Raw genomic sequence first — 18,111 nt, forward strand, 5'->3', positions numbered from 1 at the left:
ATTGCATTTGTATTTGAATGACAGATACACACAATATACAGTATCAGTCCAAAGTTTGGACACACCTACCCAGGTGACTACCTCATGAAGCTGGTTGAGAGAATGCCAAAAGTGTGCAAAGCTGTCATCAAGGCAAAGGGTGACTACTTTGAAGAATCTAAAATCTAAAATATATTTTGATTTGTTTAACACTTCTTTGGTTACTACATGATTCCATATGTGTTATTTCATAGTTTTGATGTCTTCGCTATTATTATACAATGTAGAAAATAGTAAACATAGAGGAAAACCCTTGAATGAGTAGTTATGTCCAAACTTTTGACTGGTACTGTATGTTTTATTATCTGTGCAGTAGCATTTGCCACAGACTACCCATTTTTCTTCCCTGTTCACTCCATGTAGCTCCCTCCAGTAACCACGAGCACAACTGTTTCTTGATTTTAACTGGCGCCTTTATTCTGTAGTTTCAGTCAGAATTATCACCTTCCGTGAGAACTAAGTAAATGAAAATACAGTTAAGCACACTCTTACAACCTTCTTATCTTATGAGTGACTTATTAGCTTGGTATAACTCTGAAGTGCTTACATACATAAACAGTTTAGCCAGAGATATAACAGTATCAGATTAAACACATGACTAAAGGAAAAATACCTCATTGGCTGCTTATTACAGAAGGGAGGAAATCAAAACTTCACACTTATTATTCCTGGGATGATTTCACGCTTCATCCTTAATTATTAGAACGTTACCATCCTAACATACACACTTCAACCTTCACGAACTACACCCGAAGACATGTAAACTTAGCTAACACAGTGCGGGATTGCCTTCACTCCAAAGGTGTGTTGCTACGATAATAATACCCGTTACAAAGGTTCTTAGCCACGTAGTTCCGCTTGTCTTATCATTTCCCCACATAGCGAACACGTAAACAATTCAAACAAAAAAACAACGACATAGACTTACAGGTTAATTGTCAGTTACACTCCACAAATATTTTTTTACAACCCTTCAACCCATAACTCAGCTTCTTGAAAATAGTTTTATTGAATTTATTTCAATATTTTCCCCTACATTGATACTGCTCTGCATGAGCATTCCAACTCCAGAACCCCAAACAACTCTCTCAGGCTAGAACTTCTTCAGTTGATAGAGGCCCCTCTACCATTTTGACACTGAATCAATCAAGCCTGACTTGAGTGCCTACTTCACACGTCTAATTCCGCCATTCAGCTCCTACACTGAAAAGCACTCACTTGCTCATTGACCGTAAGCATTTGCCATGGACAACTTTACAAAACCCAGCATATATACCAGAATACCTGGCACACAAAATATAATGAAATCTGGCTTCTGCACTCCAACAAAACAAGATTGAAGTCAAGGGGAAAAGTGTAAATAGTTTAATTAAAGCTGACTTTGTATACTGAACAAAAATATAAACGCAACATGTAAAGTATTGGTCCCATGTTTCATGACCTGAAATAAAAGATCCCAGAAATGTTCCATATGCACAAAAAGCTTATTTCTCTCAAATGTTGTGCACAAATTTGTTTACATCCCTGTTAGTGAACATTTCTCCTTCGCCAAAATAATCCATCCACCTGACAGGTGTGGCATATCAAGAAGCTGATTAAACAGCATGATCTTTACACAGGTGCACCTTGTGCTGGGGACAATAAAAGGCCACTCTAAAATGTGCAGTTTTGTCACACAACACAATGCCACAGATGTCTCAAGTCTTGAGGGAGTGTGTAATTGGTATGCTGACTGCAGGAATGAACACCAGAGCTGTTGCCAAATAATTGAGTGTTCATTTCTCTACCACAAACAACGTCGTTTTAGAGAATTTGGCAGTATGTTGAACTGGCCTAACAATCGCAGACCACGTGTAACCACGCCAGCCCAGTACCTCCACATCCGGCTTCTTCACTTGCAAGATCGTCTGAGACCAGCCACCTGGACAGCTGATGAAACTGAGGAGTACTTCTGTCTGGGGAAAAACTCATTCTGATTGGCTGGGCCTGGCTCCCCAGTGGGTGGACCAGGTGCCCAAGTCGAATCAAATCAAACTTTATTTGTCACATGCGCCGAATACAACATGTGTAGACCTTACTGTGAAATGCTTACTTACAAGCCCTTAACCAACAATGCAGTTCAAGAAAGAGATAAGAAAATATTTACCAAATAAACTAAAGTAAAAAAGAATAAATAGTAACACAATAAATAACAATAACGAGGCTATATACAGGGGGAACCGATACCGAGTCAATATGCAGGGGTACAGGTTAGTCGAGGTAATTTGTACATTGAAGTGACTATGCATAGATAACAAACAGCGAGTAGCAGCAGTGTACAAAACAAATGGAGGGGGGGTTGGTCAATGTAAACAGCCCAGTGGCCATTTGATTAATTGTTCAGCAGTCTTATGGCTTGGGGGTAGAAGCTGTTAAGGAGCATTTTGGTCCTAGATTTGGTGCTTCGGTACTGCTTGCCGTGCGGTAGCAGAGAAAAGAGTCTATGACTTGGGTGACTGGAGTCCCTGACAATTTTTGGGGCTTTCCTCTGACACCACCTAGTATATAGCTCCTGGATGGCAGGAAGCTTGGCCCCAGTGGTGTACTGGGCCATATGTACTACCCTCTGTAGCGCCTTACGGTCAGATGCCATACCAGGCAGTGACGCATCCTATGCCCTCCCAGGCTGTGCCACTTCCCAGTCATGTGAAATCCATAGATTAGGGCCTAATGAATTAATTTCAATTGACTTATTTCCTTATATGAACTGTAACTCAGTAAAATCATTAAAATTGTTGCATGTTGTGTTAATTTTTTTGTTCAGTATAAAATAGGAGTAATAAGCACAGAAATGTGTCCGCTGTAAAACGTTACACCTTTTATGGCTATAATTGCCACTGTCTGGCTGTCTTGGTAATGGTAGATATTATTATTCCATCACATTATGTTCATCAGTTCACACAGGGACCACATATTACAAGTCAATTACTGAACCTCTTGAATGGTTAATGCTGAATTTTCAGACAAGAGTAGGTTACAGAACAGAAAGACTAATAAATGTATGGTTAAAGGCATAAATGTATGGTTATGCTTTAAATTATTTTATCGAGGCTTTAAGAAATTCAAGTATTCGAGGAATTCATTATATCAGTGTTTAATAAATTGTGTAGTAGCCTACACTTTAGTGAAACTTTTGTTCATACCAATTTAGTGAGCGTCTGACTGTTCTTTGTGAACGTGGCATTACATATATCAGATGTTTATGCAGATATATATTCTAGGATTATTTATACAGTATCTTGTTTTCAGTTTGGAATATACAGAAAGCGCATCTAAACATCAATTTGCAAACTCATTATAACCAATTGAAACAGCACTTTGCAATACATACTGTATGGTATGGGATGGACACATTCAGTCAACCCGAATAAAAAAAGTTAGAAACAACTGGTTGTTGGCTAATGTGCAAACTTCTAGAAAGCAATGTAGAGCAGAAGCCGTGATACACTGTAAGACGACACCAGAGTGGAAATTCTGACACCCTCTCAAGCATAAATATTTAGTTTTACATAGAAACACGCCTACATTTTACCTGCGCGCACTCATGCACTTGGTCCGAGTTTAGCCTGCACTATTGCTAAATGCATAGGAAGTTATCTTACCTGCATGTGGGATATAGCTTAGATGCGATGATACAGGATAAGGAATGCTAGTGCTGCTTACCTGTCTGTAACGTGCGTCTTTGGTGCCCAGGTCGGATACTTGCTGCCTACTTAGGAGTATCAAATACAGTAGTGCAGCAGTCCAACAAAGCACCACCAGAGCCAAAGTCAGTTTTCGAGAAAGCCGTTTCATTTTCCTATGAGTTCCTGGAGCAGATATCGCCCCTTTATTGGCGGGGCAACCTACGAGAAGCACATTTCTAGGAAAGTCGGTTCTGGAGACGTGCTTTTGCGCTCTACCCTCATTCTCTGGTTCGTCTTTTCGAACGCTGCACGTCCGCTTGCTCCAGACGCGTGCACAATGACTGCCCTGGTTGCAAGATTCTCTATGACCGAACTGATAGCTAGGCTGTGCGCTATGACTCGCTGGAGCTACGAGGTACGACACTTGATGCCGTCCAGCTTGATCAAAATCAGAGGTTGGCGGGGTACCTATAATATCTGAATTGGTTTAGCACCACCTACCGTGCAAATCATAATGTACAAGGTTTTGTAGTATATTGTACTTGCAATGCTTATATCAATAGAACTTGATTCCACCCAATTTAACGGATATAGTCTTTAATTAATTATGCAGCCTAGTTCAGCTCCAGTTTTTGTGTTTTTCCAGAGTTATTGGGAAGCCTATTATAATACTGGTGATAACACAGGTGAGATGAGGTCTGGTTACAAAAGACTAATAGAATAGAATATAATAGAAAATAGAATCGATCTTTATCGACAATTCAGTGGGTTTGGGCATAGGCTAGGAACTACTTTTTTAGTCTTCAGATACACATACATTCGCCACTCTGCATTTTAAACTTGTACATATTATACTGTACTTTTGATATTGTCTAATCACACTAAGATTTACTTCTAGATGGAACTTCTAGACTCAAATAATAAAACGCAAATGGATCACAAATGTATTGTCTTGTTATACCATCTAGTTACACCATCTAGTGGTAGTCAGTCCTCGAATAATCCATAAACCATTGTATAAACTAGTGTAGGCCTAAATGTAGTCCAGCAGGTGTCATACTGGTATGTAAAATAGACTGTAAGGAGAAGGATATACACTGAGTTTACAAACATTGGGTCACCTTCCTAATATTGAGTTTCTCCCCCTTTTGCCATCAGAACAGCTTCAATTCATCGAGGCATGGGTTTTACAAGGTGTTCGAAAGCGTTCCACAGGGATGCTGGCCAATGTTGACTCCAACAGTTGTGTCAAGTTGGCTGGATATGCTTTGGAAGGTGGACCATTCTTGATACACAGGGGTAACTGTTGAACGTGAAAAACCCATCAGCATTGCTGTTATTTACACACACACAAACTGGTGCGCCTGGCACCTACTACCATACGCTGTTCAAAGGCACTTAAATATTTTATCTTGCCCATTCACCATCTGAAGTGTAGAAGGTGGAAAGTTTTAAGTTCCTCGGCGTACACGTCACGGACAAACTGAAATGGTCCACCCACACAGACAGCTTGGTGAAGAAGGCGCAACAACTTCAACCTCAGGAAGCTGAAGAAATTTGGCTTGTCATCAAAAACACTCACAAACTTTTACAGATGCACAATCGAGAGCATCCTGTCGGGCTGTATCACCGCCTGGTACGGCAACTGCTCCGACCCACAACCGCAAGGGCAAACTACCTGCCCTCCAGGACACCTATAGCACCCGATGTCCCAGGAAGGCCAAAAAGATCATCAAGGACAACAACCACCCGAGCCACTGCCTGTTCACCCCACTATCACCCAGAAAGCGAGGTCAGTACAGGTACATTAAAGCTGGGACCGAGAGACTGAAAAACAGCTTCTATCTCAAGGCCATCAGATTGTTAAACAGCCATCACTAACATAGAGTGGCTGCTGCCAACATACAGACTCGAATCTCTTCCCATTTTAATACATTTTATAAATGGAGGTATCACTAGTCACTTTAAATAACGCCACTTTAACAATGTCTACATATCCTACATTACTCATCTCATATGTATATACTGTATTCTATACCATCTACTGCATCTTGCCTATGCCGCACGGCCATCGCTCATCCATATATTTACATGTACATATTCTTATTCAACCATTTACATGTGTGTGTATAAGGTAGTCGTTGTGAATTTGTTAGAATACTTGTTAGATATTACTGTACTGTCGGAACTAGAAGCACAAGCATTTCGCTACACTTGCATTAACATCTGCTAACCATGTGTATGTGACCAATAAAATGTGATTTGAATTGATTTGAATGGCACACATACACAATCCATGTCTCAATTGTCTCAAGGCCTAACATTCCTTCTATAACCTGTCTCCTTCCCTTCATCTACACTGATTGAATTGGATTTAACAAGTAACATCAACAATGGATCATAGCTTTCACCTGTCAGTCTATGTCATGGAAAGAGCAGGTGTTCCTAATGTTTTGTACACTCAGTGTATGTCCTACTATGGTGATGGCCTTCTACCCCCTCTCTCTAAATTTGAACAAAGCTATGACTTTTGACATCACTGTAGGCTACATTCTACACTGTAGTCCTACCGTACACTTGAGACAAATTGTTGTATCCTCTCTTCAATTTGTACTTCCGTCATACCCTCCATCATTTGTGGACTGCATCATTAGAACACATTTTGTAACACTTTTGTATTTTACATTTTTATGTGAAGATTTTATAAAAATATTGTCTTAAATTTTTTATAAAAAAAGATAAATACATCAAATGACACAAGCAATATAATGTATGTATAGGCATATGAAAATGTTGACATAGTACTTTTCTATTTTTCTTGGTAATGTACGATGCAGCTGGTGACTGATACAATGTAGCAATTTCGATGTTGTAATTACGCCTTGCTGGTTACTCTGTATTACCGCTAGAGGAGCACCAACAATGAGATAGATGCAACTGGTCCCTCATCCGCCAATAAGGCGCTGCCATCACTGCCTTCAGTCGTTGTAATACTGGGTGGGGCTTTGCCAGTAGTTGGGCATTTCCTTTCGGATCAGGTTTCGTTGTCAGACAGGCATTTAAATCTGCTGCAGTAACGATGCCGGGGAAGCCAGTGACCACACAACATTCTACGCAGCAGTAGGAATAGTGCTTTATTATAGCTATATTGTTGTTTCTTCATTTGACTCGAGAAAGGTCTATTATTTAGGACAGAATTTTGAAGCTTCAACCGCGTCAGTATTCAAATGTAAGACGAGATCACAATTTGACAGCTAAGCTTGATACGTGCATAATTTCTGAAATTCCTCTACAGCTTGAATGAAAATCGTGCATTATAGCTGTGATATGAAAATGCGCATGTAGAAATGATTTAGCATCGCTGGTATGTGTCTAGTTAATTAGCTGGCTTATAGTCGTCTGAATGCATCTGTGTCTCGTGTTTGGCTTGTAAGGACTTGGGGAACGAACGCTTCCATTGAAGGATGTGTCTGCATATAGTTTGATTGAAAGGAAAAACAAACCATCTACTAAATCAATGACAAAGAGATCCTCCGAATTATTTGAATAGAAGACTAGAATAGAAATAGAAAAATCACTCATAGAGATCTCTATAGAGTATAAGGTTGTCCATTATCGAATTGCATCATGTTCAGCTGGTTGGGTACCGATGACAGGAGGAAGAAGGATCCTGAGGTCTTTCAGACAGTCAGCGATGGCCTCAAGAAGCTCTACAAAACCAAATTGTTGCCATTGGAGGAACACTACAAATTCCACGAGTTCCACTCGCCCGCCTTAGAGGATGCCGACTTTGACAACAAACCCATGGTTCTCCTTGTGGGGCAGTATTCCACTGGAAAGACCAGCTTCATACGGTAGGTCTGTGTTTGAAATGTCACTGGTGGGTACTTTGCTTGCTGGTCAGTGGGCCAAAACACTAGTAAGTTATGGTCTGATATGCAAACAGAGGGGACATTAAATGCATGGAAGACACACTGCATATTCACAGCTTGGTGCAAAAATGAGCTTTTATTGAACAAAAAAGTTGTCCTAGGGAGATAAATGTGTTTGTTTTTGGGTTGACTGGATGGGTGTCTGGGTTGCAGTTCAACCTTGGGCAGTCACAGGTCAAATATTGACACCGTACTCTGACTTGAGAAGAGGGATAACACATTCCAACAGACAAAAATGCTTTCTTGGTTATATGGCATTCACCTGGTACTGTATAGATGAGTTTACAAAAATATATAAGTAGATTATGGGAATCTAGTGTTATCATATGTTATTATCATTGGTGTAAAGTACTTAAGAAAAAAGTACTATTTAAGTATTCTTTTTTTTTTTAGTATCTGTACTTTTCTTTAGTATTTTATATTTTTGACAACTTTTACTTCACTACATTCCTGAAGAAAATAATATACTTTTTCCTCCTTACATTTTCCCTGATACCCAAAAGTACTCGTTACATTTTGAATGCTTAGCAGGACATGAAAATTATCCAATGTTCAAGAGAACATCCCTAGTCATCCCTACTGCCTCTGATCTGGTGGACTCACTAAACACAAGTGCTTTGTTTGTAAATTATGTCTGAGTGTTGGAGTGTGCCCCTTGCTATCCGTAAATAAAGGAAAAAACTAGTAAATTGTGCCGTCTGGGTTGCTTAATGTAAGGAATTTGAAATTATTTATGTTTACTTTTACTTTTGATACTTAAGTATATTTTTGCAATTACATTTACTTTTGGTACTTAAGTATGTTTAAAACCAAATACTTTTAGACATTTACTCAAGTAGTATTTTACTGGGTGACTTTCACTTTTACTTGAGTCATTTTCTATTAAGGTACTTTAACTCAAGTATGACAATTGGGTGCTTTTTCCACCACAGGTTATTATATGGTTATAGATATCATCCCATAATTTTCATTTTATGATTACATGTTACTCTTCTCCAGCCTCTCCAACCTAATGTGTGTTTGTGTGTGTGTGTGTGTTTATGGGAAGGGTTGGGAAAATGATCAGAGGACACATTTCCATCTCATATGGACTAACGCTTCGAACACACCGACAGCGTCATTGCGCAAAATAGTACGCAGCATCATCTAGATATGTATGCAACAAAGTTCAACATTCACCTTCTGCTACCATTTCTGTCAAGCTGTCAAAGCATACAGTTTGATGCATACACTCTTTAAATACAACGTATGTACCACACCGAAGGCATTGAAACTGCCTCTGCAACACAATGCTGCAAGGCAAACACAGCGTTTCATTGGAAATGAATGTAATTCTGGTGTACCAAAATGCAATGCCGCTGTCGGTGTGTTCAAAGTACACTTCATGACCAAACGTTTGTGGACACCTGCTCGTTGAACATCTCATTCCAAAATCATGGGCATTAATATGGAGTTGGTCCCCCATTAGCTTCTATAACAGCCTCCACTCTTCTGGGAAGGATTTCCACTAGATGATGGAACATTGCTGCAGGGACTTGCTTCCATTCAGCCACAAGAGCATTACTGGATGGACCTCGCTTTGTGCACGGGGGCATTGTCATGCTGAAACAAGAAAGGGTTTTCCCCAAACTGTTGTCACAAGGTTGGAAGCACATACTCGTCTAGAATGTCATTGTATGCTGTAGCGTTAAGATTTCCCTTCACTAGAATTAAGGGGCCTAGCCTAAACCATGTAAAACAGCCCCAGACCATTATTCCTCCTCCACCAAACTTTACAGTTGGCACTATGCATTGGGGCAGGTAGCGTTTCTCCTGGCATCTGCCAAACCCAGATTAATCCGTCGTACTGCCAGATGGTGAAGCGTGATTCATCACCCCAGAGAACGCGTTTCCACTGCTCCAGAGTCCAATGGCAGTGAGCTTTACACCACTCCAGCCGACACTTGGCATTGTGCATGGTGATCTTAGGCTTGTATGCAGCTGCTCGGCCATGGAAACCCATTTCATGTTGCTCCCGATGAATAGTTATTGTGCTGACTGCTTCCAGAGACAATTTGGAACTCGGTAGTGAGTGTTGCGACTGAGGACATATGATTTTTACCCACTACCCACTTCAGCACTCGGTGGTCCCATCCTGTGAGCTTGTGTGGCCTACCACTTCGCTGCTAAGCCGCTGATGCTCCTAGACATTTCCACTTCACAATAACAGCACTTACAGTTGACTGGGGCAGCTCTAGCAGGACATACATTTCACAAACTGACTTGTTGGAAAGGTGGCATCCTATGACACATTGAAAGCTCTTCAGTAAGGCCATTCTACTGCCAATGTTTGTCTATGGAGATTGCATTGCATGCATGCTCGATTTTATACACCTGTCAGCAACGGGTGTGTCTGAAATAGCCGAATTAACAAATTTTAAGTGGTGTCCACATAATTGTGGTATATATAGTGTATATCTTCTCTTATCTTACACTAATTAGCTGCATCAATTTTCCCGTGTAGTCACACCCCAAACACAGGAATGTCAGCTACTCCAATGATTTGTCTGCAAACTTGTCCACGACCATCAAACAGATCATGTTTCCATGCTAAATTCCAGCATTTCCCTATGGACTGCTTAATGGTATGCCGACCATCCCACTTAGGGCTCATCAAAGGAATACAAGGGCAGATGCAAAAACATTGGACCTAAAAGCAAGTGTTGTGGTCTCTCTGAGCCTATGACAAAGCACACTTTGTTTTGGCGATGGGCGGCCAGAATTAAATCGAGCTTCCATGCAGCGAAGGTCACACATTTGATCTAATAACGGTCACCATGACTGCCAGCCAAACATGCCAAATAAAGGACAAACACCTTAACTGAACTATGAATTAAAGTTACCCCCAGAGTAACAACATGGGAACTCTATGCATTTCTAGACTTTAACCATGTACACTGAACAATTATTTTTCCTAACATGCAACAATTTCAAAAACTTTACTGTTACAGTTCATGTAAGGAAATCAGTCAATTTAAATAAATTCATTAGGCCCAAATCTATGGATTTCACATATGCATCTGTTGGTCACAGATACCCAGAGCATGGGTCAGAAAACCAGTCAGTATCTGGTGTGACCACCATTTGCCTCATGCAGCGTGACACATCTCCTTTGCATAGAGTTGATCAGGCTGTTGACTGTGGCCTGTGGAATGTTGTCCCACTCCTCTTCAATGGCTGTGCGAAGTTGCTGGATATTGGCGGGAACTGGAACATGCTGTCGTACACATCGATCCAGAGCATCCCAAACATACTCAAGGGGTGAAATGTCTGGTGAGTATGCAGGCCATAGAAGAACTGAGACATTTTCAGCTTCCAGAAATTGTGTACAGATCCTTACGACATGGGGCCGTGCATTATCATGCTGAAACATGAGGTGATGGCGGCGGATTAATGGCACGACAATGAGCCTTAGGATCCTGTCATTGTATCTCTGTGCATTCAAATTGCCAACGATAAAATGCAATTGTGTTCGTTGTCCGTTGCTTATGGTTGCCCACACCATAACTCCACCGCCACCATGGGGCACTGTGTTCACGATGTTGACATCAGCAAACCACTTATCCACACGACGCCGTACGTCTGCCATCTGCCCGGTACAGTTGAAACCGCGATTCATCCGTGAAGAGCACACTTCTCCAGCGTGTCAGTGGCCATCGAAGCTGAGCATTTGCCCACTAAAGTCGGTTACGATAGCGAACTGTAGTCAGGTCAAGACCCTGGTGAGGACGACGAGCATGCAGATGAGCTTCCCTGAGACGGTTTCTGACAGTTTGTGCAGCAATCAGCTGTCTGGGTGGCTGGTCACAGATGATCCTGCAGGTGAAGAAGCCGGATGTGGAGGTTCTGGGCTGATGTGTTTATACGTGGTCAGCGGTTGTTGGACGTTTGGCCGGTTGGACGTACTGCCAAATTCTCTAAAATGATATTGGAGGTGGCTTATGGTAGAGAAATGAACATTACATTATTTGGCAACAGTTCTGGTGGACATTCCGGCAGTCAGCATGCTAATTGCACGCTCCCTCAAAACAAAAATCTGTTGCATTGTGTTGTGTATCCCCAGCACAAAGTGTACATGTGTAATGATCATGCCACACCTGTCAGGTGGATGGATTATCTTGGCAAAGGAGAAATGCTCGCTAACAGGGATGTAAGCAAATTTGTGCACAAATTCTGAGAGAAATAGGCTTTTTGTGTGTATGGAACATTTCTGGGATCCTTTATTTCAGCTTACGAAACATGGAACCAACACTTTACATGTTACGTTTATATTTTTGTTCAGTGTATAATTAACTAAAATCAGATGTATGGGCAAATGAAAGGCAGAAAGTAGTTGAACCTCTTATGTGTGTTGAGATGTGTAGCCTAGTACCCTTTTCCTGCTCTCTACTTGTATCATTGCCTTTGTGACATGTTTCCACATCAAACTTTACTAGTGAGACTAAGTGCATCCCTTTTGCTGTGCAGTAATGCCAGTGCATGCTAGTATTTCTCCTGCCATCCTAAGACCAATGGTGAGATGCAGTCCTCTGGTGTCACTGATTAACCCTGCTGTCTCCAACCCTCTCATCCGTTCCGTTATTGCTATAGCAACTTATAGTCACTAATAGCTTCCAGTCCCGTGTGGCTCAGTTGGTAGAGCATGGCGCTTGCAACGCCAGGGTTGTGGGTTCATTCCCCACGGGGGGACCAGGATGAATATGTATGAACTTTCCAATTTGTAAGTCGCTCTGGATAAGAGCGTCTGCTAAATGACGTAAATGTAATGTAATAGTTTCCAGAGCGACTAGTCCAGGAGTTATAGAGAGACGTGACAAGTGCGAGACATCATTCTGGAATCATGTAGAGAATGCCACGGAAAGCACTTACTGTGTAGGATCAGGTTGTAAGGTCTGAAAAGCTTTGGGGCACTCTCACTTCTTTTTAGTTTGTACTACCTAAATTAGATATTAGCTTTAAGTTGTAGTACTTATTTGCAATCAAGTTATCATATTGCAGTTATGTAATTGAATAGCAGGAGATGAGTAGAGCTTTGTTCTCATGCTTTTGCACATGTGGGTGAGAATGACAGCTGGGTGTGGGTTTATTGGTAGGGTTCTGTCTCAATCTGGCAATATGACTGATCTTAATTAGGCAGTCCTTTGAAATCCACAGTGAAACTTAAACAAATCAAAATCAAATCCAAGGTTATTTGTCACATGCCCGACCGAATACAACCTTACAGTGAAATGCTTACTTACAAGCCATTAACCAACAATGCAGTTTTAAGAAAAATAAGTGTTAAGTAAAAAAATAAAATAATAGATAAGTAAAAAAAATAATAGTATCGAGTAATTAAACAACAGCAGTAAAATAACAATAGCGAGGCTGCAGTATATACAGGGGGTACCGGTACAGAGTCAATCGGCGGGGGCTCCGTTTAGTCGAGGTAATTTAGGTAACGTGTACATGTAGGTAGAGTTAAAGTGACCATGCATAGATAATAAACAGAGAGTAGCAGCAGTGTAAAAGAGGGGTCTGGGAAGCACTTTGATTAGCTGTTTAGGAGTCTCATGGCTTGGGGGTAGAAGCTGTTAAGAAGCCTTTTGGACCTAGACTTGGTGCTCCGGTACCGCTTGCCGTGCGGTAGCAGAGAGAACAGTCTATGACTAGGGTGGGTAGAGACTTTGACAATTTTTAGGACCATCCTCTGACACCGCCTGGTATAGAGGTCCTGGATGGCAGGAAGCTTGGCCCCAGTAAAGTACTGGGCTGTACACACTACCCTCTGCATTGCCTGCGGTCGGAGGCCGAGCAGTTGCCACACCAGGCAGTGAGGCATCCAGTCAGGATGCTCTCGATGGTACAGCTGTAGAACCTGAGGACCCATGCCAAATCTTTTCAGTCTTCTGAGGGGGACCATGACAGTTTGTTGGTGATATGGACACCAAGGAACTTGAAGCACTCAACCTGCTCCACTACAGCCCCGTCGATGAGAATGGGGCGTGCTCGGTCCTCCTTTTCCTGTAGTCCACAATCATCTCCTTTTGTCTTGATCACTTTGAGGGAGAGGTTGTTGTCCTGGCACTACATGGCCAGGTCTCTGATCTCCTCCCTATAGGCTGTCTCATCGTTGTCGGTGATCAGGCCTACCACTGTTGTGTCATCCGCAAACTTGATGATGGTGTTGGAGTCGTGCCTGGCCATGCAGTCAGAAGTGAACAGGGAGTACAGGAGGGTCAGAGCACACACACCACTGAGGGGCCCCTGTGTTGAGGATCAGCATGGCGGATGTGTTGCTACCTACCCTTACCACTATGGTGTTGAATGCTGAGCTATAGTCAATGAATAGCATTCTCACATAGGTGTTCCTTTTGTCCAGGTGGGAAGTGTGAAGTGCAGTAGAGATTGCATCATCTGTGCATCTGTTGGGGCGGTATGCAAATTAGAGTGGGTCTAGGGTTTCTGGGATAATGGTGTTGATGTGAGCCATGACCAGCCTTTTAAAGCACTTCATGGTTACTGACATGAGTGCTATGGGTCAGTAGTCATTTAGGCAGGTTACTTTAGTGTTCTTGGACACAGGGACTATGGTGGTCTGCTTGAAACATGTTGGTATTACAGACTCAGTCAGGGACAGGTTGAAAATGTCAGTGAATACACTTTCTAGTTGGTCAACGCATGCTCAGAGTACACGTCCTGGTAATCCGTCTGGCACTGCGGCCTTGTGAATGTTGACCTGTTTAAAGGTCTTACTCACACAGTCATCCGGAACAGCTGATGCTCTCATGCATGTTTCAGTGTTACTTGCCTCGTGTTTCAGTGTTACTTGCCACAGCTCGCGGCTGTGCTTCCCTTTGTAGTCTGTAATAGTTTGCAAGCCCTGCCACATCCAACGAGCATTGGAGGCGTTGTAGTATGATTCAATCTTAGTCCTGTATTGATGCTTTGCCTGTTTGATGTTTCGTCAGAGGGCATAGTGGGATTTTTTACAAGCTTCCCGCTCTTTGAAAGCGGCAGCTCTACCCTTTAGCTCAGTGCGGATGTTGCCTGTAATCCATGGCTTCTGGTTGAAGTATGTACGCACGGTCACTGTGGGTACGACGTCATCAATGCACTTATTGATGAAGCTAGTGACTGATGTGGTGTACTCCTCAATGCCTTCGGAAGAATCATATTCCAGTCTATTCTAGCAAAACAGTCCTGTAGCTTAGCATCTGCTTTACCTGACCACTTTTTTATTGACCGAGTCAATGGTGCTTCCTGCTTTAGTTTTTGTTTGTAAGCAGGTATCAGGAGGATAGAATTATGGTCATATTTTCCAAATGTAGGGCGAGGGAGAGCTTTGTACGTGTCTCTGTGTGTGGAGTAAAGGTAGTCTAGAGTTTTTGTCCCTCTGGTTGCACATTTAACATGCTGGTATAAATTAGGTAAAATGGATTTAAGTTTCCCTGCATTAAAGTCCCCAGCCACTAGGAGCGCCGCCTCTGGATGAGCATTTTCCTGTTTGCTTATGGCCGTATACTGCTCATTGAGTGCGGTCTTAGTGCCAGCATCGATTTGTGGTGGTAAATAGACAGCTACGAAGAATATAGATGAAAATCCTCTTGGTAAATAGTGTGGACTATAGCTTGTCATGAGATACTCTACCTCAGGCGAGCAAAACCTTGAGACTTCCTTAGATTTCGTGCACCAGCTGTTGTTTACAAATATTCATAGACCGCCTCTTACCAGACGTCGCTGTTCTATCGTGCCGAAAAAGCGTAAAGCCCGCCAGCTGTATGTTATTAATGTTGTCGTTCAGCCACGACTCTGTGAAACATAAGATATTACAGTTTTTAATGTCCTGTTGGTAGGATATATACGTGATCGTAGTTTGTCTATTTTTTTTCCTAATGATTGTACATTTGCTAATAGGACCGATGGTAAAGGGAGATTACACACTCACCGTCGGATCCTTACAAGGCACCCAGACCTTCGTCCCCGATATCTCTGTCTCTTTCCCCTACAAATGTAAAGAAAAGGTATTCCTCCAGTACGGGGTGAGTAATCGCTGTCCTGATATCAAGAAGCTCTTTTCGGTCATAAGACACAGTGGCAGAAACATTATGTACAAAATAAGTTACAAATAACACGAAACAACACACAATATCACAATTGTTTAGGGGATCGTAAAACAGCAGCCATCTCCTCTGGCGCTATTATAACATTCTGTAACCAGACGTGGTCGTGGTCCCTTGGTACAGACAGAGAGAGAAATCCCTGAAATGTTTCTCTGGTTGTGATTGTACCAGGCTTACGCTGAATTCCAGGTATACCAATCCCTGGACAAGATTGTATTAGATATGGATCACAGTTCACCGGATAAAAATCTCTCATCTCTGGAAGCTTTTAATATAATAATACAGATTATTTTGCTTGCGCACTCTAAAGTTTATTTTGCTAAATCATATTTTGAAGCATCATAAAGCACTGACAAAAGATTTATGCTGAATCCAGGCCATATATGTCAGTTTCAAAAGTTGGAAACGTTTGACTATTTAATCAGCTACGGTTCAGCACTGACCAAGTCAGGTGATGGCTTTGTGTTGGATTCCTATTCTGCCTGTGACGGTCATGGTTCAGTCCATTGTCAGAGTTTCCAGAGCTAGCCTCTCTAATGGCTTGGGGATAGAGGAAACTGAGAGGTGGAATGGGCTAGTTGGGCTACTCTCCATTTCTCTGTGGTTTGTGCCCTATGTGAGGCCACTGTCCTGCAGGATAGGGCCATAGGCAGCGTCTTCAGTTTCATGTGCTGTGGTGCATTATTCATAGAGGATGTGCCTATGTAGCGGCAGCAAGCAGCAGCGAAGAGTGGCAGTGAAAGAGCTAGGCCTGTGTTTGTGTGTGTGTGCTGACTCCTCAGTCCTAAGTGTTATGAAAGCACACAGGCTTAGCTCTTTCCTCTCTAGTCTGTTTCCAAACACACACACGTGCACACACACATACGCACGCACACACACACACTTGCACACACACAAGGTCATTCATTAACGTTGCCATCATGACGGACATAACACAGTCCCTCTGCCTCCCTTCATCTCACCGAAGCCTCAGTGGCAGAGCTGTGGGAAGTAGGCTTGGGCGGTATACCGTTTATACCGCACGCCGGGGTATTTCGAAATACCGATGGTATGATTTTAAATGCCGTAAATAACAATAATAATAATAATATTTTTTTTAAATGCGGAGGGTTGGGGGCACCAACGTCTCACGGGGGCTGCGGGGGTGCATGCTACGCCACTCCTTATAACTATAAGTTAAGAATAACTGGAACAAATCTAAGATGTGTCAAATAAATGACATGCAGCTCAGGGCTCCAGCTATTCATTTGGTTTGCTAACTATCTAGCTAAGTAGCTAGATGTCAAGACCAAGCTTCTTGGTGATAGTAGAGACATTTAATCCCCACTTGGATCAAAATCCTTGTTGCCTAAATTATTTTGTGTGTCAAAAATGTGTATACTTTTTTTAGGGGTATAGCGCCCCTTGTGTGCACTTCCGGTAATACCGTATACCCCGGTATGGTACAGAAACGGTATGACGGTATGGAAATCTAGATACCGCCCAACCCTAGTGGGAAGGATAAACATCTGGGTCTGGACAGTGAGACAATATATTCTGGCTTGTGTCAGTGCTCCTCACATCTATCGTACTAGCCAGCACTGTTGACCCACAGGGTGTGTGTCGAGTGGATACATAGAGTATCAGCTGGTTGACCTCACATCTGTTAGTGCTTTAAGTGTTGAAAGTGGTTTAAAATGACAATTTATTGCCTTGAGTAATGAATCACCAGCGAAATCTAGTATTTACGATTCAATGCATTTGTAGGATTTTGCACATTCTATAGAATTATACTAAATCTTTACAATATTACACACAAATCTCTATTTAGAAGAGATTTGACATCTGTGATATCAATTTAGACTGATTCAAGTATAAACTCTTGGACCGTGACCCTATAATTCAACATTGCTATTATTTTATTTTAAAAGATGCGTTAGTACAAGTTTGCCATGTAAAGGGCAGGTGTATAGGGGTTGTAAAGTAACATGTCAACTAAGATAGTGGACAATAAAGAAAAGCATAACCAGATATCCATGTCTCCTATTACTCCCCAGATACCTGTTGGAGCAGGATTTCCCTGGAATGCGGATCGGGCCAGAGCCCACCACAGACTCCTTCATTGCAGTGATGCATGGAGACACGGAGGGGCTGATCCCTGGCAATGCCCTGGTGGTCGACCCCAAGAAACCCTTCAGGAAGCTCAACGCCTTCGGAAACGCCTTTCTCAACAGGTGAGACTATAACAGTCCACATGTAGTGTTTTTTATTCATCTATATCAGTAGTTCCCTTTTTATAGTCCTGTACCCCTTCAAACATTCAACCTCCAGCTGCGTACCCCCTCTAGCACCAGG

The 18,111-nt window shown here is 42.1% G+C and overlaps 2 protein-coding genes across 5 annotated transcripts in view; one reads left to right on the plus strand and one right to left on the minus strand.

Annotated features, from left to right (window-relative positions):
• Positions 1–4,143, minus strand: part of galnt14 (UDP-N-acetyl-alpha-D-galactosamine:polypeptide N-acetylgalactosaminyltransferase 14 (GalNAc-T14)) — a 119,571-nt gene extending 115,428 nt beyond the window's left edge. Inside the window, exon 1 of the mRNA XM_071370188.1 lies at positions 3,742–4,143. Coding sequence (XP_071226289.1) covers positions 3,742–3,873 — 132 coding nt within the window. The 5' untranslated portion in view covers positions 3,874–4,143. The remainder of the gene's footprint in view (positions 1–3,741) is intronic.
• Positions 4,144–6,735: 2,592 nt separating this feature from the next.
• ehd3 (EH-domain containing 3) overlaps positions 6,736–18,111 on the plus strand; it is a 41,838-nt gene continuing 30,462 nt past the window's right edge. Inside the window, exons 1-3 of one of the 4 annotated variants that reach the window (XM_071370254.1) lie at positions 6,736–6,933; positions 7,361–7,558; positions 17,814–17,990. In XM_071370254.1, the coding sequence (XP_071226355.1) occupies positions 6,932–6,933; positions 7,361–7,558; positions 17,814–17,990 (377 nt within the window). In that variant the 5' untranslated portion in view covers positions 6,736–6,931. Of the gene's footprint in view, positions 7,559–17,813; positions 17,991–18,111 lie in introns of all 4 variants that reach the window. The other 3 variants (XM_071370256.1, XM_071370253.1, XM_071370255.1) reach the window with 3 other exon arrangements.

Source organism: Salvelinus alpinus, chromosome 27, assembly GCF_045679555.1.
Source record: "Salvelinus alpinus chromosome 27, SLU_Salpinus.1, whole genome shotgun sequence".
Lineage (NCBI taxonomy): Eukaryota > Metazoa > Chordata > Actinopteri > Salmoniformes > Salmonidae > Salvelinus > Salvelinus alpinus.